Genomic DNA, 20,966 nt, shown 5'->3' with positions numbered 1-20,966 from the left:
TATATCACTACTTAGATAGTTGATATACATCCACTTTTTGTAACTAATCGAAACTGGAAAGTTAATCATTTTGCAGATCCAATTACTATATATATATATATATATATATATATATATATATATATATATATACACAAATCCTATCCAGAGCGAGGCATCGCTTTGAAATTTCAGAGTGAGGTTAGGGTTTAGGGTCACTTTTCGGTCGCATATCCACATCTCAACCGTTCAGTTTCTAGGTACTAATGTATAGATCATCTCTGCAAAATTTTAGCCAAATTGATGGTCGTTAAGGTATTGATAACTGCCTTAAAGCTAGTACGGTTCAGGTTGGACAGATTCAGTTCGTCCATTGGTTTAAGCGAGTTAGATACTTTAAAGACCATGAATTTCGTTGAAATTTTGCAGAGATGATCTATACATTAGTACCTAGAAACTGAACGGTTGAGATGTGGATATGCGACCGAAAAGTGACCCTAAACCCTAACCTCGCTCTGAAATTTCAAAGCGATGCCTCGCTCTGGATAGGATCTGTATATATATATATATATATATATATATATATATATATATATATATATTTGTCCTGCTAAGGAGGTCAGTTTCTTAGCTAAGGAACGGATTTCTATATTTTGACCACTTTTCGATCATATATTCACATCTTAACTATTCAATTTTTAGCTCTTAATGTATGGATCACTTATGCAAATTTTTAACCAAATTGAAGATCGTTAAGGCATCCAAAACTGCAATTTATAATTATGATTTAATCGAGTTTAATACTGTAACGATTATCAATTTGGCTGAAAATTTGCAGAAGTGATTTATACATTATAACCTAAAAACTGAATTGCTAAGATGTAAATATGTGATCTAAAAGTGGTCAAAATATGAAAATCCATTCTTTAGCTAAGGAACGGACCTCCTTAGCAGAGCAAGATTATATATATATATATATATATATATATATATAAGAAATTTAGAAAAAAATTAATTGTTGATGTTCAACTTTTTAGGTGAACTAAATTGAGAAAATGTGGGAAATAGAAAAATTAGAGGTTTGATACTATCAAATGAAACCAGGAACGTGTCCACTTTTATGTCTACAAGTCAATGTTTATTTTCAGCAATGATGTCATATATGTACCGTACACTTCTATAAAATGCCGTCAACTATACCATGAAAACTCATATTCAAGGAACCAATTTGGCGCATGTCTACTTCCAACATGGAAGCTTCAGGTGTTGATCAGCGAGACAAGTATCGCTCTTACATGTATGGAGATGGAGAGAAGAACACACAATGGAGATCTGGTGCCCCTCCTAACTACGATGTTGTTAACAAGCTCTTTGAAGAAGGCAGAACCAAGGTTCTCTCTCTCTCTCTCTCTCTCTCTCTCTCTCAAAATATATAGCTAATGAATTGTGCATTAATAACTGAAGATATGGCCAACTGGGTCACTGGAAGAAAGAGTTCAGAACCTTTTGAAGACATACGAGATGGAGATTTCCCACAAAGCAAACCCTCAGGACTTCAAATCTATTGATCCAGAAAAGTTCACTTTCGTCCAGAATGGTATATATATTTCTGTTTTTACTTGTTTCTACTTGAATAATTATCTTTTGATGAAACATATACGTTAATTTACATACATATATACTCTGCAGGGAAAGAACCACTGACTATTGAAGATATTACGAAAATGGGTGGAGTCTATAATGTAGATCTGCAAAGCTCTCTACCTGAGGAGTTTCAGATCTACAAACCAGCAGAGGAAACAGCAGAATCGTCTCATAAGCTTTTCACCACTACTTTTCCACGTGGATTTGCAATCGAGGTCCTTGAGGTCTATTCCGGTCCGCCGGTGATAGCCTACAAGTTCAGGCACTGGTCTTACATGGAAGGTCCTTTCAAAGGGTATGCCCCTACTGGAGAATTGGTTCAATTCTTTGGCATTGCAATTTTCAGGGTACGTATGTTCTTAATTTTCTCTGTATTTAATTGAATGTAGAAATAATTTCTCGATCTCTAGTTCTCTACTTGGTTGCTAATTTTTAGTTGACTCGACCGGGTTTCAGGTGGATGAGCAGATGAGAATTGTAAAGGTGGAGTTCTTTTACGATCCTGCAGAACTTCTTGGAGGGCTGACGAAGGGTGCCAAAATTGAAAACTGTGGTGGGAATGGTGCAAAAAAAAGTAGCTGCCCTATCCTTAGGAACAAATAAGTGCTATAAATACCTTATATAGGTGCAGCTTACATAAAAATGTAGGCTTGTTCAAAATAAAAATAAAATGTAGTATTGGCCCACAAAAATAATGTAGTAGCATTGAGGCCATCGTATGGATGGACAAGAATTACACGATAAGGTTATGATTATTAAATATTGGATTTATCGGAGTATATCATTTGATAAACTATCAGTCAGAATCTTATTCCAATAAGAAAAATTCAAATTGGTCTCACTATGATTTGTTTATCATTAATCAAACTTAATTAATTTGGGCGGTTGATACTTAGGTCAGCTAAAAGAACTCTAACGAAAACTTAACTTGAAATGATGAACAAGTAAAAATCAAATTACAAAGAAATACAAGTTATAAATAAAATTATTTTTGATGATCTTATTATTTTTTAAGCCACCATATTTTTCTTTTCCTCATACGAGTTGCCAGCAGTGGAGCTGTTCAAGGGCCTGGACCCTACAGTGGCCTTGGCATTCCCCACCATTTATGAAGCCGGCTAGTTAGCTTCTTCCAACTAAGCAATTATAAGAATACATTCATTCTAAAAAAAAATAAAAATAAATAAATAAATAAATTAAAATTATAAGAATATTGTTCAAGTAAATCCAGAATATGTGTCTGGCCCAAACTCTAGGTTACTTGATCTAGTTGTAATAGGGTTTTGAATTAGAGATATTCTCGGAGGTATTTATAGATATCTGATTAATTGTACGATTATCTTTCCTTGTACAACTCTAATTCTGTACCTTGTAATCCTCTATATAAAGAGGCCCCTATTATCAATAAAAGCACGACTCAATTCTCTCCCAATTTCAGTTTTCTTTAAACACACTATTAGCACGAAGCCCTAACCGTGAAACAAATAGCCAAACTCTGATTCAAGAAGCTAAAACCCCAAATTCAAATACAAAACCTTGAAGCCTTTTTGCCTCCACCTCACACTTTGAGGCTGTGATGCCCCAGAAATTCGTATTTATTTTCCGAGGATTTTCTGGAATTTAAATTGTGGGTATCGGACGGTTTCGTGGCTCGTGGACGGAGCGGAAGTGTTTCGGACGAATTTTTATTCGTAAAGTGTGGAATAATGGGGGGGGGGGGGTTTCAAGGTTGACTTTTGATATGTTGAGATTATCCGAAAACTTCATTCACGAAAGTTGTAGAGCGCGTCGATACGAGTTCGTGGACATGAGGAACGCGAGAATCGGAGTTCGTATGAAGAAGTTATGGGCTTCGGAAAAACTTTCCATTTTGGTATAAAAGGACGAAATTTTCCAGAAATTGCAAAGAAGGCCAGATTTCCAAAAACGGAAACCCAGCCCTCTCCCGAGCCCGCACGCGGCTTCCACTTCGCAGGCGTCGTTCTCGCTCCTCCGGCCACCGTTTGCTTCGATTCAAGACTGGGTTTTGCTCGTCTCAATCCCCTTTTGAGGTTTGTGGAAGGATTGAAGAGAGATTCGAGCTGTGGAGGGAGCTACATCGACTGGAAGTGGTCACTTCGGGGATGAAATCGCCTTGATCGGAGTCGGAGATTCCGGCCACCTTTGCCAGTGATTCTTGAGGGCTTTTGGAGCTTGGAGGACGTTGATGCTTCCCACAAGGTGGCTTGCATCGATTCAACTCGTGGAGGTCGAATTTTGGAATTGAAATTCTAGGGTTTCAATCGAGCTGTTTTGTTCTAAGGTAAAATTCGATCGACTGGTTCATATTTGGACTTTGTTGTAGTTATGAAAGTTGAAATTGGGGTTGAGATGAAGAACTTTGGTGTTGGGAGTTTTGTCAAATTCTGACTTTGGTTTGGCGGCAGAGCCGCCACTGTGGTGGTGTTTTCCAGCGGTTTCCAGCCACCTCAGGGATAGTTTCTGTTCCTGAGTTCGATCTACTCGTCGATACGAGCATTTCGATATATTGTTTGTAATTTTTGGAGATCGTATGAATATGTTGTGATTTTTACGGTTTCGGACCGTTCGATGATTCGATCCGTGAGGAATTGATCGTCCGATCGACTTGTGAATTTGATATATCGATCGTGGAAGTATTCCGGAGATATTGGGTGGTCTCGGATGTGGTTTCGCCTCGATTGGCGTTACTTTGGGAATTTTGGTTCGATTTAGGGTTTTCGAATGTTATTCCTTGTGTTTCATTGACTGAATCAAGGCTGTACTTCCTTAGGTGCTTGACAGAGGACGTTCTGTAAGCAGTCTAGTGGTGTGAAGACGCAGCGGGAGTTTCGAGGTGAGTAATCTCACAAGGTTTATTAATGAATAGAATTACCATTATCGTTTTGGCGTTAATTATTTAACTACAAATTATAGTTGGTATTAGTATGCATTCCTGAGCGAATGACTACGTATATATATATATATATATATTTATATTTACGTGAAATATATATATATATATATTCTTGTGGATGATGTGTGATGAATAATATGCATGATAGGTTCATATTATTGTTGAATGGGACTTTTCATATAAACAATATTGTGGAAAAAGATGTTTTCTATTGTTTGAAAAGTATTGAGTTTGATGTTACATTTTGGAGTCAAGCGTGACTCATTTTAAATGTATTGGTCCTTGTACCAAGGGTCACAGATGGTGAGCAGGGATGGGGAAAGCCGGAACTAGATGGTCGTAACGTTTTTAGGTCAGGTGTGACTTACTTGACGTTGACTTGAGACCAGATGGGGTCTGAAAAGCATGGGTCGCAAATGGTGACCAACGGTTGGTTCTAAGACCAGACGGGGTATGAAAACCAAGAGTCACAGACGGTGATAGGTTGCTGATGGTGACCAATGATTTATCTGTGTTATGAGTCTAGTTACCATGTTGTCTTTGAGTTATGGAATTAACTGTGACTATATACGATATTAATGGCATTTCTGAGTGAATGATTACGTGTGTGCATATATATATTATGGGATATATATATACATATGTATTCATGTATTGGTGGCATTTCTGAGTGAATGACTATGTGTGTACATATATATATTATGGGATATATATATATATATATATACACATATGTATTCATGTATTGGTGGCTTCGTGGTGAATCTGTGTTGTTGTGTTGTGTGTCTAGGTTGGACTGATTTGTTGTTGGTACATCATGGGGGGTAGCGGTGAGCTATCTGATGCTCATGGGTGCGTGTTTTTAAAAGGGAGTTTTCGGGGATTCTTTCTTTCAAATGTCCTGGGAGGACTTGTGTATCATATTTAATTGTCGGAGTTTTCAATTATTATGATTTTGTCACGGGGTGACTTGTGTTGATTCGAGTACGTGTTTTAAAAGGGAGTGTACATACCTCCAACAATATGGAGTATTTACTACATCACCAAGCATAAGTAACACCCTCTTGGGGAAACCCACAAGCCATGGTGAGGCCCAACCGAGACATGCATCTTGTAGCCTTATGTTCAAGCTACGCTACGGTATCCGGAAGTCGCACATCCGTCGCCGGGAAGCCACCTTTCCGGCCTTGCAAAGTTACCCTCACAACTAGGCTTTCTACACTAGAATAGTTATCTTTGCTTGTCCCACATCGAAAACCATGTAAAGGAGATGACTTCCTTCACCTATAAAAGGAATGCCTCCTCCCACTTCAACACGATCCCATTACATCTCTTGTAATCTTGTTGGGCCGCAAGGCTCGACACACTAGTACACATTCAAGTGGACGTAGTTTCCCGCTAAGGCGGGAGACGAACCACTATACATCTCGTGTCACCCTCTCTCTCTCTTTACTTATCGTTAATTAGATCCCCACGGATCCAAACATTAACATTGGCGCCGTCTGTGGGAAGCCAACACAAAGGCTTCGTCACCTACCACGAACTTTGACCCGAAAGTGTCGAGTCAACGCTCATTCAACATCAAATTAGGGTCGGTCAACGCCCGGCGGAGTCGGTCAACGCCCATTAGGGCTGGTCAACGCCGGGCTAGCTTGGTCAACGCTGACCATGGTTAGTCAACAATGAACGCCAAAAAAAAAAAAATTGAAAAATTTGCGAAAAACTTCTCTGGACACCCAGCCACTTCCGCCAGAACTCCTCCTCCGCTGGAAACCATCTCCGCCAGTCCCTACCAGCAGCAGCAACCAACCACACCTGCAGACTCTGCTGGCTTCCTCCGCTCATTGCAGCGGCCCTACCTCCGCCCAACTCACCTCCGCTGGCCACCACCGCCGAACTCGGAGCTCCAAGTCTGCTGAACTTCGGACCTCCGCTGAACTCATGGTCTCCGCCGAGCTCTAGCTCTCTACTGAGCTCCGAGTCTCCGCCGATCCCCATCTCTCCACTGAGCTCGGTGATCTCCGCCAAGCTCCAGGTGAATGCCAAGCTCAGCCGAGCATCACCGCTGGCCAAACACCACAGGCGGCCACCGCCTGCACAACCCAGCGGTAACCCACCGCCAGCTCAAACTTCAGTAGGTACCCGCCAACCTCTAGGTACAACTCCGCCGGCACCGACGGTTACCAGCTCCGCTTGCCTTCCCAGCTCCGGCAGCAACCTCGGTGGCTCCGCTAGGACCCAGTCAGCGGCATTTTTTTTTTTTTTTGCCGCCCAGCTCCATTCAGCAGCACATTCCTCCGCTAAACACCAGCGGCCAGCCAGCCTCCGCCGAGCTACAACACCGCCGCCAGACAACCCACTAGCTCCATCAACGACCTCCGCCGAACTCGTGGTCTCCGCCGAGCTCCAGCTCTCTACTGAGCTCCGAGTCTCCGCCGATCCCCAGCTCTCCACTGAGCTCGGTGATCTCCGCCAAGCTCCAGGTGAACGCCAAGCTCAGCCGAGCATCACCGCTGGCCAAACACCAGAGGCGGCCACCTCCTGCACAACCCAGCGGTAACCCACCGCCAGCTCAAACTTCAGCAGGTACCCGCCAACCTCTAGGTACAGCTCCGCCGGCACCGACGGTTACCAGCTCCGCTTGCCTTCCCAGCTCCGGCAGCAACCTCGGTGGCTCCGCTAGGACCCAGTCAGCGGTACATTTTTTTTTTTTTGCCGCCCAGCTTCATTCAGCAGCACATTCCTCCGCTAAACACCAGCGGCTAGCCAGCCTCCGCCGAGCTACAACATCGCCGCCGGACAACCCACTAGCTCCATCAACGACCTCCGCCGAACTCAAAACCTCCGCTGAGCTCCGAGTTCCTCCGTCCATGCTCCACTGATGATTCAAAGCTCCATCATCATTGCCCTCCTCTGCTAGCCAAGAAAGCCTAAACCTCTGCTATCCAAGAAAGCCGCTGACAAGCTCCACCGCTACCCAAACCCCACCGCCGACCTCCGTCCAGCAAAGCTGCAGCTGAGCTCCTTGTTTCCACCGAGCACCATGCTCCACTGGACATCACCACCCATCAACTCTGGGCATTCAAACATAAACGAGCGGCTTGGGGTTCATTCCTATATTCTCCGTGCATCCACTCTGAATCTCGTTGCTTGGCACTGTGGTTTCACCATGGATTTCATCTGCACTCACAGACCAAACGAGCTAAGTCCACTGATGCTCTGCTCTTCTCCGACCTTTATTGATAAGCATGCATTGGAATTATAGTTGCACACCATGTGCTTATATGTGAAAAAGCATGACTATTTTACTGCCACATATCAGCAACATGATGCACTAGGTTCTCCTTACCATGTGTTTATAGCGATGTACTTGTAGCTTGGAACACCACATATATGCCTCTGTTCCACACAAACAAATTATTATTTATAAGTACACCATGATACATACCATACTAGACGTCATGATATGCTACCATGTGAAACATAATTAAGTGGCACGTGGCCCTGATTTCTCTTAGCTCAAGTGCATGCATCAACTTTATCTCTGCAGCAAAACCAAGCATCAACTTTATTTGACTAAACTATGTCAGATATACGCATGTACTCTTGCCTAAACTAACTAGGCTATATACATGGGCACCGACAATCCACATATATAGCTAGATATTTGCTCATCCCCCGGCAAAGTTTCGTAAACACGTTTAGTCGGTACTTGGCTCATTTGCCTCCATGATGCATATACCCAAATCACATTTGTCTGTTAGCATGTTTATTGATATTGATGGCAGCCCCACTTCCATTAACTCTCGCCACATATACATATATCTTTCAAAATGGAATGATGCCAAAGATTATCTCAGTAGCTCACATGTGCACTACACTAGCTTGCAAAGCTCAGGCGGCATGTTTACACAGTCAACATGTTTCAATTGCCATTCTAGTTTAAATTATGCATGAGTTATGCATGTGGTTGTCAAAATATGTGTGCTTACTCCAAATATTCAAATATTATCTCACCATTGATAAATGGTCAGACTTTGAAAATGCATTTTTGCATAACTTTTGACCAATTTCATCAAGTGCTAGCATTCTAGCAACTGGGTATTCACTAATGCTTTGACGCAAATGCAGATGCATCTGATGCTTCTCATAATTCACCCCTTCATCTACACATGCTTATAAATGTCCATGTACTTAATGCCATGCATATATACAAAGCAACAAGATCACTATGGTTACTGGCCACCATGACATTCTAAAACATGCATGTGTACATTAAATATCTATGGTATATATACATTTAATCATTTCAATTATATGGAAAGAGTACTAATCACTTACTCTATCTTATGTTAAGGAGATATAATCACCGATCACATTTCCAATTAGCGAAATCACCACCTTTCGACTAAGGTACTTTGTCGGAACAATGGAGCGTCATTCTCGGATAACTCCGCTAGCCTCCAAATCGACACAAGATAAGTCACTATATCTTATCTCTTACGCTTTTGCAATTAGAGCCTTTGCCATGACTATACATGCTTCCATAAACTTTTAAGCATGCCTACAACATTTCGTAGATTTGGCAACACTTTCTAGATCTCACATACTAGATATGCCATGCTTCACATACTGATCTCAACGATCTCTAAGCATTCCTACAAAAATACAAAATGTTATTAGCATCCACACTACAAGTACTGCCTGCACATGACATGCTTCTATTTAATTGCAAAATTAAATAAATGTGGGACACTCAAACAAAATTTTATTACTTGCTCTATTTTGTTTTCCATGTTTCATACAAGTACACACTGTATGAGTCTATGGTCACCGCCAAGCGGTAAGGCAACGCCTCATAATGACAATGACCGCTACGCGGCATTGCAGTCAAGCTTTTCTCATTCGAGAAAACAGCAAGGGACTAGTTAACACAGCCCACGGCAGCCATTGATCCGGCAGTTAACCCCGACGCTTGGGTATCTAAGATTGGGCTCGCTACCCAACACCCTCTGCTCCGCGCAGCTCCCCTCATCAAACAATTTTTCGACCATCCGGAGGTCTATAGCCAGGAGTGGGGGACTCCTCGCAGGGCCTAGCAGGGGCCCACCCGAAAGGGCAAAAGCGTTCGCTCCAACCAATTCTAGATGGACGACGCACTCGCACTAATTATGCTTGATATACGGCACAAAGCTACGCTTTGGTATCAACCCGCGAGCACACCCTCCTTGACTGGGGACTTCGGGGACTTGTACATACAGCCCAGCATAATTAGCAACGGTCACGCTCATGCCTCAGGGCATCACCTTCGAGCTACCTGTTAAAGCCTCAGCGGCATCCTCGAGCTCTCACGCTCGTGCCTCAGCGGCACCGCCGACTTTCGCCCTCATGCCTTCCGCTCCTGCCTTCCCGGCACCCACGAGCTTCCCGCTCATGCCTTCCCGGCACCCCGAGCTTCAGCTGCTGCCTTCCCGGCACCCACTAGCTTCCCGTTCATGCCTTCCCGGCACCCACGAGCTTCCGCTCATGAGCTTCCCGCTCATGCCTTCCCGGCACCCCTAGCTTCCGCTCATGCCTTCCCGGCACCCCGAGCTTCCGCTCATGCCTTCCCGGCACCCCGAGCTTCCCGCTCATGCCTTCCCGGCACCCCGAGCTTCTCTCATGCCTTCCCGGCAACCCCGAGTTTCCCGCTCACAAGCTTTCCACTCATGCCTTCTCGGCAATCCTCGAGCTTTACGCTCATGTCTACTCGACACACCACACGTTAATGGAACATTGAATTCTTCTACCATTTGTCACTTACGACAAATTGAATTCTTTTCGCGTTCCATTAATACGAGCGACAACCAAGCAAACACAAGCGTTCACGTATTCATCATTCACGAATTACAAACGCTTACCTTCGCAGCGCTCATACAACTTACATTTATCATATGCAATCCATATGCTCACACGACCATACGCGCTCTCGAGTTTGTACGTCATAATTGATCGTACTTGGCGCCATTCGCATGTATACATCAACATGTATCACACACCCCATACGCTCATATATGCCAACGCATATCATTACAACTCACATTTGTTACCCAATGCAACGAGCATTCTACATATGCTTGTTTTTTGTCTTTGTTGTGCAGGTTAACGAGTCCCTTCTTGCTTACGGAGTTCGGGGACTTGTAGGGGCCCCGTGCCCCCCGGTTACTTATGCTTGATGACTTCGTGGTTATAACTCCCCAACCAAGAAGCTCCTCTTACTTGGGGACTTCGGGGACTTGTACATACCTCCAACAATATGGAGTATTTACTACATCACCAAGCATAAGTAACACCCTCTTTGGGACACCCACAAGCCATGGTGAGGCCCAACCGAGACATGCATCTTGTAGCCTTATGTTCAAGCTACGCTACGGTATCCGGAAGTCGCACATCCGTCGCCGGGAAGCCACCTTTCCGGCCTTGCAAAGTTACCCTCACAACTAGGCTTTCTACACTAGAATAGTTATCTTTGCTTGTCCCACATCGAAAACCATGTAAAGGAGATGGCTTCCTTCACCTATAAAAGGAATGCCTCCTCCCACTTCAACACGATCCCATTACATCTCTTGTAATCTTGTTGGGCCGCAAGGCTCGACACACTAGTACACATTCAAGTGGACGTAGTTTCCCGCTAAGGCGGGAGACGAACCACTATACATCTCGTGTCACCCTCTCTCTCTCTTTACTTATCGTTAATTAGATCCCCACGGATCCAAACATTAACAGGGAGTTTTGGGGATTCTTTCTTTTAAATGTCCTGGGAGGACTTGGTTATCATATTTAATTGTCAGAGTTTCAATTTATATGATTTGGTCACGGTGTGACCTTTATTGTTTCTTTTGGGAAAAGAATGTACTGTTTTGGGAAAACATGGTATGTTTTCCTTATTCTCGAGTTGAAAGGTTTTCCTCGTGTTTGGCGTGAGTTGTGCGGGCTTTCATCCCGTGAATTGGTGTGAGTTGTTTTGAGTTTCTCATACGGGCTTGCAAAAGCTTACCGGGTTTGTTGTGTGGCAACCTGGTACACCATTCCAACAGTGTAGGGGTTATTTCTGCAGGTCAGGTTGATCGTGGCTGATGCTGAGGTAGCGTGCTTGCAGCTTAACGATAATAAGTCAATTTTGTGACCTTACCATTATAGAGACTTCCGTTTGTAGTGAGCTCTGAGGAGTATTTACTTTTTATTTTGTTGTTGACAATTTAATTCGTAAACTCGTGTATTGTGTGACTCTGTGGGGCGAGTCAATATAGAATTTGTGGGTTCAGGGCATCAATATGTACTTGGGTTAAAAGGGAATAAGTTTCTAAGTATTTTGTATTGATGGTTGAACATTTCACGCATATATAATTATGGGGTTATATATCGATTTTATTGTGTATAAAATCAGGGGCGTGACAGAGGCCCTTGACACTAGGTATCCAGAATCGGCAGCAGAACAACCAAAACCAGCCTGAGACCTATCGAACCGGCCATCGGAAGTTCAAAACCACCCGCAGCAAATACTTTACCGGTTCACCAACTTCCGGACCTCCGATTGCTACCAGAAGCGCCTCTACCCAAGGATCCAGGAACCGGAAAAATCTTTCCCATAACCACCTTAAAAACATGTGAACCGACCATTAGAACTGCTGCAGCACCTTGAATCGCCGTCTTCCCTATTCCTCTGTTCCAGTCAGCCTAGAGAAGGAGAAGAACAGGCCCAGGGTTTGTGTGGCTCACTGCAGAAGAAAAAAAAAATCGGGGGGGGGGGGGGGGGGGGACTGGCCCAGAGGAAGTCAACCGGCACAAGGTCAACCACCACCGACAACTTTTCCTGCGACCTATTTCAATGTATTTTTTACTAAAAGTTCCCATTTTTTTTAGTTTTTATTTAGTTTCTCTTCTTTTTCTCGGGGACTTGCAAACTCTCTTCTTCTACCCCCTTTCTTCATCATAGGGGAGACCTAATTAAGCTGAATTGTGAGGGTTCGTGCTCACTCCAAGCTTAGAGCTTGTTGAGATCTCCAAACTTAAAGTTTGTACAAAATTTATGATCGATCAGTTACGTCATTGTTTCAATCTAATCCAATACCTCTTGGAATTAAATTTCTTGGAAGCAATTACGCTAAGAAATTCCTAAAATCTTGGGAGCGATTACGCTCAGAAAGTTTATATGTTTTCGTGGTAGCTTTTTCCGCTCCGAAACTAGCCCTATTTCTTGTTCTCTTTCAGGATGAGTAACCTGAACAAATTGGACTTTGCTCCATTAGGAACAACTGGCTTTGGATATCACAGGTAAGTTCATGATGTCCGCTAGCATCTCAAGGCCGATGGAATCCTGGAGACAATTCTCGAGCCTAGCCAGGACGTGCTAACTGTTGAGTAAGCTCAAGCTTTGGAAGTAAATAGAGAAGCCTTAGGGACAAATAAGGCGAAAGCCATCATCCTAATGACTTGTTATTTGGATGATTCGCTCCAGTACGAGTGTATGAATGAAGAAGACCCAAGAAGGCTGTGGGTCTCACTCGAAGAAAAATTTGGCAACGTCCGTGACTCCCTGCTTCCTGACCAAGAAGTGAGATGGCATAGCCTATGTGATTTCAAGTTAGTTCTTGACTACAACTCAGAAGCACTTCGCATTAAATCCTTAACGGAATTCTTTGGTAAAGAGATCACAGATGCGATGTTGATTGAGAAGACTTTCTCTACCTTCCCCGTCTCTGCATTGATGGTTGCTAAAAACTATCGAATAGATGCTACTGTAGGACGAATCACAAGGTTTCATGAGCTCATTGGAGTTATGAATGTCACTAAAAAGCATGACAACATCCTTGTGAAGAACTATAATTTGAGATCCGGAGAAACAGAGCATATTCCGGAATCCAATTTTAGTCGCGCGCTCCTAAGAGAGGGCGCTAAGAGCAAAACCCTAATCTTAGGAATACTCTGGACATTCTGGTCCATATAATCGCTCTACTTGGGAAGGTAACCTTACAATATTGATAGTAGCTACTGTAGGCAGCTACTTTTTGTGGTTTGTTTTTTTTTGGTTTGAACTATACTAGTGGGATATCCCGCACATGCTACGGGTGTGTTTGTGTGCTAAATTTCACACATTCATAGTCTACGAAACATTGAACATTTACATTCTTTGAAACAATATTATCCATCAATAATGCCAGAAAGTTATTGACTTGTCAAGCAGATTTTCTTGAAGACACACAATTCTTACATTCGAGTAAGGATGACTTCTAGAAGAGTCAAACTTGGTTAGAAGAAAAACATAATTTACTTAGTTTTTGCATGTATGGTTGGCTCCAAGAAAAAATTAAACTTTAGGTTGCGAGAGTTGACTGTGATTGATCCCCACGAATGGGACTTCAAATATTTAGGGTTAGTCCTACTCGAAAAAAATAATATTTAGGGTTAGTAGGTGATCTAGGGTTAGTAGTTTAAGTGGAAGTTAGCAGTGTCTTAAACACATCGCAACTATAATCAATTTGGTTGTGCTGGAATAGGGCTTCAAATCTTCTGTCCCCATTTCCCTATCCCCTTCCCTGTCTCCCTATAAAATTTTGACACGTGGCAATGTTGTCTCCTCACCCTAACCAGCCTACTAACCCCGGTAAACTAACCCAACATCTCTAACTCTACCCCAAAACACTAAACCCAACGTCTCTAACTCACCCTAATTTACTTCACAGAATTCTGGAAATAAGTCATGTTATATTTATATATGCCCAGGCTAAGCAATCACCAGGCCAAGGAAAACTTGAAGACCACTAACACAAAAGTTAATATTCCTAGACCAAGATTCAACATCACTGAAGATGTTTTACAAAACAAAAGAAAACAATATTGAAAGGTTCATAATTTGTCTCTGCATAGCGTTTTTGAACCGTCCAAACAATATAGAAAACTTCAACTTGAATCTCATTGTTCATCATGCTCTTTGATTTCATGATTCATCTTGGCACTTGAGAGTTTGTGTAAAGCAAATCTAATCCTTCTTCAATCGAAATTGTGCCTGCACTCACACAATGTAGTTATATGAAATTTTATGGAATCAATACAGTAAACACACTAACTATTTCAATATATGAGTACATGAATGAGTCAAACTTATAGATGGAACCTTGTTGATAATTCGTCATAGAACCTTGCTGATAATTCGTTACAGAACCTTGGGGATGATTTGTTACAACACTGAAATCTCTGAAGTTCTGTGGGTATATTTAGTGTCCCAGAAACAAACATATAATAAAGGTAATAAGCATTAAACAAGCATGCCAGAAAAGTAATAGTAAAAATAGACACTTGAAGAAACCTGGACATATTGAAATGGTGGTGTGAACTGCATTTGTGGAGGCAAAACATTTGGCTTGTGAGTTGAATTATTGATATGAAGAACCTGGTGTATTTAAAGATGGTCAAGTAAAAATGTTATTATATATGATGCATAGCTCCAGCAACCAGACAACAATATAACTAAAGAATATTACCTTAGAAAATTGAGCTCCATGTAATATATTTGGCCTCAGCTCCAATGTAGCATGCGTGGAAGATATAGGATTCTGGTGCACATATTTTTTGATCAACACACGAATATATAACTCTTAGCAATTGAGTAAGGTGAATGAGTTAAGTACATCATAAAGAAATTAAAAAAAACAAGTCTTCAACAGCTAAGCCAAGAAAAAAATTAATTAAGAAAGAATTCCATACCTTTTCATTCAATTGATTTTCTAAAGCAGGAGCACTTGTGGAATTAACAAGTGAAGGATTAAATGTGGAGTTCACATTGGAATGATCTAATTCTGGTTCTCTTTGGTGTCTTGATGAAATATCTACCTCTCTCTTACACCTTTTGTTTCCTAAGAGCTTTTCCAAAGCATTCTTTGGTCTAATAGATTCCTCCTTACGAACAATTTTTTCTTTAACCTTGATTCCTCTAACCCTATGATCATCAAAATCACCAGAAACAACCTCAGGTGCACTATTGATGATCGGTGAGGCAACTTGAGGTGCTTCTTGATTGGTCTTTTTTTTTAAAGATGCCTTAACATCCGCTAAAGTCTTGTGAAGGGCCACTATAGCAATTTCATAAGCTTCATCAGATTCAGCAGCACTTGTTGCAAGTTCAGTATGTAATCGAGCCAATTCTCTGTAACGTCTTGCTATTTTTGCTTTCTGGTCATCATCATTTGCATTTGGACAAGACACCTTGGCTCTTTGATCTCTAATATCCTTTGTCCATCTCTTTGAGATGTATTGACTAGGAATGGTCTTGATATTATTTGTCGATAAAATCTTTAAAGCATGTGAACACAAAATTCCAGCAAACTCAAACTTCTTACAAGTGCATGAGATATTATTATCAACCGAGTCAAATGTTACTGTATGGTGGAAACGCTTTCCATGAGCAGTAACTTCATATATGCGCATCGTTCCAATCTCACCAAATAACTTCAAGGTACAATCATGAGCTTTACATAACTCAACTTGGAACCATTTAAACACTGCTGGTGTGTACACTTTTGCTGCATTCCTTAATATTTTCACTGGGAATGACAATGCAGGAGTGGTCTGACTTGATTTAAAATTTGCTACTGACTCATTATAACGACGGTCATCAAGTAATCTCTGAAAATGACGAAAAAATCGCAGCAAATCATACTTGTAACTCACATACTTCTTGATAGAATTATTCATGCTTTCACTGCGTTGGGTGGTGGTAATATCTGCGCAGAATGTTTCTCGCCCATAAACTAAGGCCCATTTCTCCTTCAAATCAAATAACCGGCCTAACCATTTATTTTCTTGGAGATTGTATTTTTCAAGCATCTTCTTCCAAGCAATTAAAAAGTCTTCAACATCTTCATAATCATATATGATACTGCTAAAGTCTTCAGCAAAATTCTTAAACTGCTCAAACACACTACTAAGATGCTTAGCTGCATTTTGATATATGTGCCAAATGCATAGTCGATGATGTGTTTCTGGCCATTGTGAAGCTAATGCTTTAGCCATTGCAAGATCTTGGTCAGTCAAAATGCTCTTTGGTTTCTTTCCAGACATTGTATTTGCAAAGGTATCAAATAACCACATGAAAGTTTCAGCAGTCTCATCATATAACAATGCAGCACCAAATATAAGTGTTTGCTTATGATTATTGACACCAACAAACATCGCAAAAGGTCTGCCTTCTTTATTTTTCCTGTAAGTGGTATCAAACCTTACCACATCACCAAAGTAATCATAGTCTACCATCATCTTTGCATCAGCCCAGAAAATATTGGTTATCAAATCATCCTCATCCACTTGTATTGCATAAACAAAATTAGGATCATTCAACTGCATTCTTTGTAGATATTCCAAAACACCACCGGTATCCCCTGACTTCATTTCTCTTGTTCGCTTTGAACGTAAATAATTCTTATAATCTTCTGGAATAAATCCCAAATGCTCACGTCCACCAGCTTGTCTACTTAATAGTTCAAGAGTTTCTTTTGGATTGATTCCTGAATCGTAAGCCATATCAGCTTGAACAATTTGTGCAAGAGAGATTTTCCTATGAGACCTAAAAAGATGGGTCTTACTAGGAGTTGTAGTCACATGGGTATGATCAGCAACAAATTCCACAACACTATACTTTCTGGATAACAGATCATACCTAATTTTCATCTTAGCTCTACACCCAAATCTTGTCTCAGCACGATGAGATTTGACATAGGGATTTCGCTTGTCTCTTCCACGTTTACCTTCGGCTGAGCAAACAAAGAGCCTATCCCTCAATAGGCCACTGGAGGATTTATGTGCCTTACTTAATCTGGTACTGAAACCAAATCTATATGCATATTGATTGTAAAAAGCATCTGCATCATGTTCTGTTTCAAACTCCATACCAACTGCAGGAATCAATTCTTGACGCATTCTAGAATGAATTGAATCAGTCGTTTCAATAGGTTTTGTGGCTTCTTCTGACTTTTCTTCACTACCTCCAACTTCATTATTTTCAACTTCTACAGAACAATTCAACTCTATACCACTCCCAAATTCCAATTTGCTAGATATTTGACAATCACAACTATCCGTAGCTTCCACATCCTTAAAAGAAATATAAGATCAATATATTAGATAATAGTTATTTGCCAGCAAGTCTCTCGAGCATTCAATCATACCCATCACATAAGAGCTTAGGGTCAGAGCTTTGCATGATGATACATGAACAAAAAATGGAAAAAAGAAAAAAAAAACTAAACTGAGCAGTTGATTTGTCTATCAAAATTGAAGGACTTCACAATGAATTAAAAGCAAAGCTGTCCATATGTAATTATAGTAAGCCAAAAGGGAAGGAAAATCAATAGTTACCGGTGTTGATGGCACAGGAGATTTGTGGTCCATTTTTGAAGAGAAGTTCCAGAAAAAAGCTTTGCTGCCTTAGAAGAAAGAGAAGAGTAGCTGTTGGGTTGTTGGGTTTAGTGTTTTGGAGTAGAGTTAGAGATGTTGGGTTAGTTTACCGGGGTTAGTAGGCTGGTTAGGGTGAGGAGACAACATTGCCACGTGTCAAAATTTTATAGGGAGACAGGGAAGGGGATAGGGAAATGGGGACAGAAGATTTGAAGCCCTGGAATAGCAACTTGGATAGAACCCATTGACTGCTATGTGTGGCGCGTGGAGCGCGGAACAGACTTTACTATTAATGACTAATGACCAATGATCAAGTTCTGGTATCACTGTATTAGTGGACTCTTCAAAATTAATTTTAGCCCATCATTGTTTTGCTTTGGGCCTGTTGAGGACAATCAGATTTTTAAAAAAATGAAAGGCAAAAACTTCATAACTGTTCATTGAACAGTACTTCTTAGGGTATAATAATTGCATACATGGCAATACTTTCCTTGGAAATAGCTGCCCTGAACCTTTTTTTTTTTTTTTTTTTGTTGTGGTCGAGAAGAAAGATCAGTACTGATTACAAACACTAGGGATGGAGCCATGGAAATTTTGGCATTAATAATAACCGCCACCATAATGGACCGACTTCAAGGATGACAAATTCATTTTGGATTTTTGGTTACTCTACACCCTAGCCTTCTCAATGGTGAGAGACTAAGAATTAATTTGAAACTAATTTTCAGCTACTCTCCATGACGTACTCATTGTTGTTTTCTATAGTGAGACAAATTCGAAATTTTTCCAAGTCAAAAATGTAGTTGTTAATTTTGTAATCACAACTAGAGCCACTCAAACATTCGAGGGAGGTACTGGGAACTTTCACACGTCAAATTTGTTATATTTGTCATACACATATTCGAAATCAGTAGAGACTAGCAGTTGTTGCCACTTCAAACGTTAGTGCAACTGTGTTTTACCGGGAAAAAAAAAAAAACGTTTGTGAACTGTATATATCTGTGTGTGTGTAATGTATGTTTGAAATTTCTAACCCTATATAATGACATCCCTGCTACTCTAGTCATACGTAGAATGCTTAAAACTTTCTTTTAGATTTTTGAGATGGCTTCTTCAGGAGTTGAGGGAGACGATTATCGTTACTATTTGCATGGAGAAGAAGAGAAGAACACCAAATGGAGGTATGGTTCCCCACCAAACTATGATGTTGTCAACAAGCTCTTTCACGAAGGCAGAACCAAGGTCTCTCTCTCTCTCTCTCTCTCTCTCTCTCTCTCTCTCTCATTTTCTGTAATTTGATGGAAGATATGGCCTCCTGGATCACTAGAAGAACGAGTGCAGAACCTTGTAAAGACATGGGAGATGGAGTTGTTTCATAAGACAATTGATGCAGACTATAAATCGCTTGATCCTAATAACTACACATTTAGCCTAAATGGTAATTTTATTTTCTTGAGCAACAGCATTGTGGTATTGGAAGTCTATATCTAAGATCTAGGTAATGAATAAATTGTAATTCTTATCAACTTGCAGGAAGAAAAGGTATAAGTTTGGCAGAGAAGCGAAAGCTTGGAGGAGGTTACAACTCTTTGCTGCAAACTTCTTTGCCAAATGAGTTCCGGTGCTACAACCCGGCTGAAGAAACCGTGGATTCATCTCATCGGGCTTTCACAACTGCCTTCCCACGCGGTTTTGCTCTCGAGATTCTCCATGTGTATTCTGGTCCCCCAGAAATTGTGTACAAGTTCAGGCACTGGGGTTACATGGAAAGTCCCTTCAAAGGTCATGCCCCTACTGGAGAATTAGTTGAACTCTTTGGGATGGCAGTGTTTCAGGTAATCTTCTTCTCAAGCTAACGTGTTAGGCTTCTTCCTCTGGCTACTTCATCATTTGTCATGTAACTGATCCCTGCGATTTTGTTATAGTTGGATGAATCTGAGAAAGTTGTGAGTGTTGAGTTCTTTTTCGACCGTGGTGAACTTCTCGGGGGCCTTCTGAAGGGTGCAAGCATCGACAGTTATAGTGAAGAGGTGGCACCAACTTGCCCATACTTGAGGAACACAGGGTAGCTTTTCTGTAATGGTAGACTAGCTTCACGGTCTACTATCTACAACTAAATAATGGATCCACAACTTTATGGAGCCAGAGCCTTTTATTTTCAAAATCATCGAAATTAATGTATTAATACATTAATGTACTCAACGCAGACTGCTTATAACAATCGGACTGTAAAAAATGAATAATATTTGAGGAGTGCAACGTCAGTGAATAAACCCAGCCCAGATTGGATGCCAATCTGTGTAGTTTACCGTATGCTGTTTGACATCTGCTCTTTTTCAGGAATGTGACACTGTTCATTATGGAAAATTTTATTTGCACATGCCACAAAGTTTTTGTGAAACTTTTTCTTTAAACTTGTTGTTATGCTTCAAATTTTTCCCTCTGTCTCGTTCTTACACTGAAACCAAATATACAAGTTCAAGTTTGATGGTGTGTATGTTTATTTGTCATATGATTATAGCTCAATTAAATTGGTTTTGGAGTTATACTGTATATGTTAGATACTTAAATCAGGATATTTCAATTTCTCTTCTTCTACGAATCGAGCTTTCCTTATCCCTTTTTTATTCCCAGGCTGTTCTTCATGCTTTTCTTCCTCACCAAATAAAATATAAGACATAAAACCCATTTCAGAGAATGAATAAATCTTCTTCCACCTCAGCTCTCCAAATGAACTAAATCTTTTTCTTTCATAAATCCTAAACAGGACTAAAACTTTAATCTTTTTTACTCTCCATTTGTTGTATCTCTTGCAGATCACAGCAGTTCGAATTCTTTTCTCTTGACCTGGTTTTATCCCTAGTGTAAGGCTTAAAAAGTATTTAAAAATATAGTAAAAAACAGTGGTGTGCATTAAGTATATTGGCATGTGTTAATATAATTACTCGTTCATTATTAGCTAATATGGTGATGTTATGCAGAGGAAGTCTAAGGTGTGGTG

General features: G+C 40.9%; 4 protein-coding genes across 4 annotated transcripts; 3 read left to right on the top strand and 1 right to left on the bottom strand.

Moving 5' to 3' along the window:
- The first annotated feature begins 1,183 nt into the window (after positions 1 to 1,183).
- On the top strand, positions 1,184 to 2,394 carry LOC112172564 (pathogen-related protein). The gene is made up of 4 exons (XM_024309955.2): positions 1,184 to 1,370; positions 1,444 to 1,576; positions 1,669 to 1,970; positions 2,080 to 2,394. The coding sequence occupies exons 1-4, from the start codon at positions 1,215 to 1,217 to the stop codon at positions 2,224 to 2,226; spliced, it is 738 nt and encodes a 245-aa protein (XP_024165723.1). The 5' UTR covers positions 1,184 to 1,214; the 3' UTR covers positions 2,227 to 2,394.
- Positions 2,346 to 7,097, top strand: LOC112171306 (verprolin-like). Its single transcript, XM_024308508.1, has 2 exons — positions 2,346 to 2,368; positions 6,278 to 7,097. The coding sequence occupies exons 1-2, from the start codon at positions 2,346 to 2,348 to the stop codon at positions 7,095 to 7,097; spliced, it is 843 nt and encodes a 280-aa protein (XP_024164276.1).
- Positions 7,098 to 14,813: 7,716 nt separating this feature from the next.
- Positions 14,814 to 18,175, bottom strand: LOC112171305 (protein FAR1-RELATED SEQUENCE 5). The gene is made up of 4 exons (XM_040507719.1): positions 17,927 to 18,175; positions 15,584 to 17,662; positions 15,281 to 15,550; positions 14,814 to 14,966 (listed from the first exon to the last, which is right to left on the bottom strand). Exons 1-4 carry the CDS (start codon positions 17,957 to 17,959, stop codon positions 14,832 to 14,834), a joined length of 2,517 nt encoding a protein of 838 aa, XP_040363653.1. The 5' UTR covers positions 17,960 to 18,175; the 3' UTR covers positions 14,814 to 14,831.
- An 802-nt stretch (positions 18,176 to 18,977) lies between these two features.
- Positions 18,978 to 20,332, top strand: LOC112172314 (pathogen-related protein). Its single transcript, XM_024309601.2, has 4 exons — positions 18,978 to 19,207; positions 19,271 to 19,403; positions 19,499 to 19,800; positions 19,891 to 20,332. The coding sequence occupies exons 1-4, from the start codon at positions 19,070 to 19,072 to the stop codon at positions 20,032 to 20,034; spliced, it is 717 nt and encodes a 238-aa protein (XP_024165369.1). The 5' UTR covers positions 18,978 to 19,069; the 3' UTR covers positions 20,035 to 20,332.
- The last annotated feature ends 634 nt before the right edge of the window (positions 20,333 to 20,966 follow it).

The sequence above is a fragment of the Rosa chinensis genome, chromosome 6 (assembly GCF_002994745.2).
Source record: "Rosa chinensis cultivar Old Blush chromosome 6, RchiOBHm-V2, whole genome shotgun sequence".
NCBI classification, from domain to species: domain Eukaryota; kingdom Viridiplantae; phylum Streptophyta; class Magnoliopsida; order Rosales; family Rosaceae; genus Rosa; species Rosa chinensis.
The sequence above is the reverse complement of the archived record's forward strand: the minus strand, read 5'-3'. Positions and strand labels throughout refer to the sequence as shown.

Excerpts from the sequence above, each read along its gene's own strand:
- LOC112172564 (XM_024309955.2), top strand. The coding sequence starts at position 1,215 with ATGTCTACTTCCAACATGGAAGCTTCAGGTGTTGATCAGCGAGACAAG. Across the intron at positions 1,577-1,668 it reads GTTCACTTTCGTCCAGAATG|GGAAAGAACCACTGACTATT; the intron begins GTATATATATTT and ends TATACTCTGCAG. Across the intron at positions 1,971-2,079 it reads TTGGCATTGCAATTTTCAGG|GTGGATGAGCAGATGAGAAT; the intron begins GTACGTATGTTC and ends ACCGGGTTTCAG.
- LOC112171306 (XM_024308508.1), top strand. The coding sequence starts at position 2,346 with ATGGACAAGAATTACACGATAAG. Across the intron at positions 2,369-6,277 it reads GACAAGAATTACACGATAAG|CCACTTCCGCCAGAACTCCT; the intron begins GTTATGATTATT and ends CTGGACACCCAG.
- LOC112171305 (XM_040507719.1), bottom strand. The coding sequence starts at position 17,959 with ATGGACCACAAATCTCCTGTGCCATCAACACCG. Across the intron at positions 17,663-17,926 it reads CTCCTGTGCCATCAACACCG|GATGTGGAAGCTACGGATAG; the intron begins GTAACTATTGAT and ends ATTTCTTTTAAG. Across the intron at positions 15,551-15,583 it reads AAAAAAAGACCAATCAAGAA|GCACCTGAGGTTGTTTCTGG; the intron begins GCACCTCAAGTT and ends ATCATCAATAGT.
- LOC112172314 (XM_024309601.2), top strand. The coding sequence starts at position 19,070 with ATGGCTTCTTCAGGAGTTGAGGGAGACGATTATCGTTACTATTTGCAT. Across the intron at positions 19,208-19,270 it reads TTCACGAAGGCAGAACCAAG|ATATGGCCTCCTGGATCACT; the intron begins GTCTCTCTCTCT and ends ATTTGATGGAAG. Across the intron at positions 19,801-19,890 it reads TTGGGATGGCAGTGTTTCAG|TTGGATGAATCTGAGAAAGT; the intron begins GTAATCTTCTTC and ends ATTTTGTTATAG.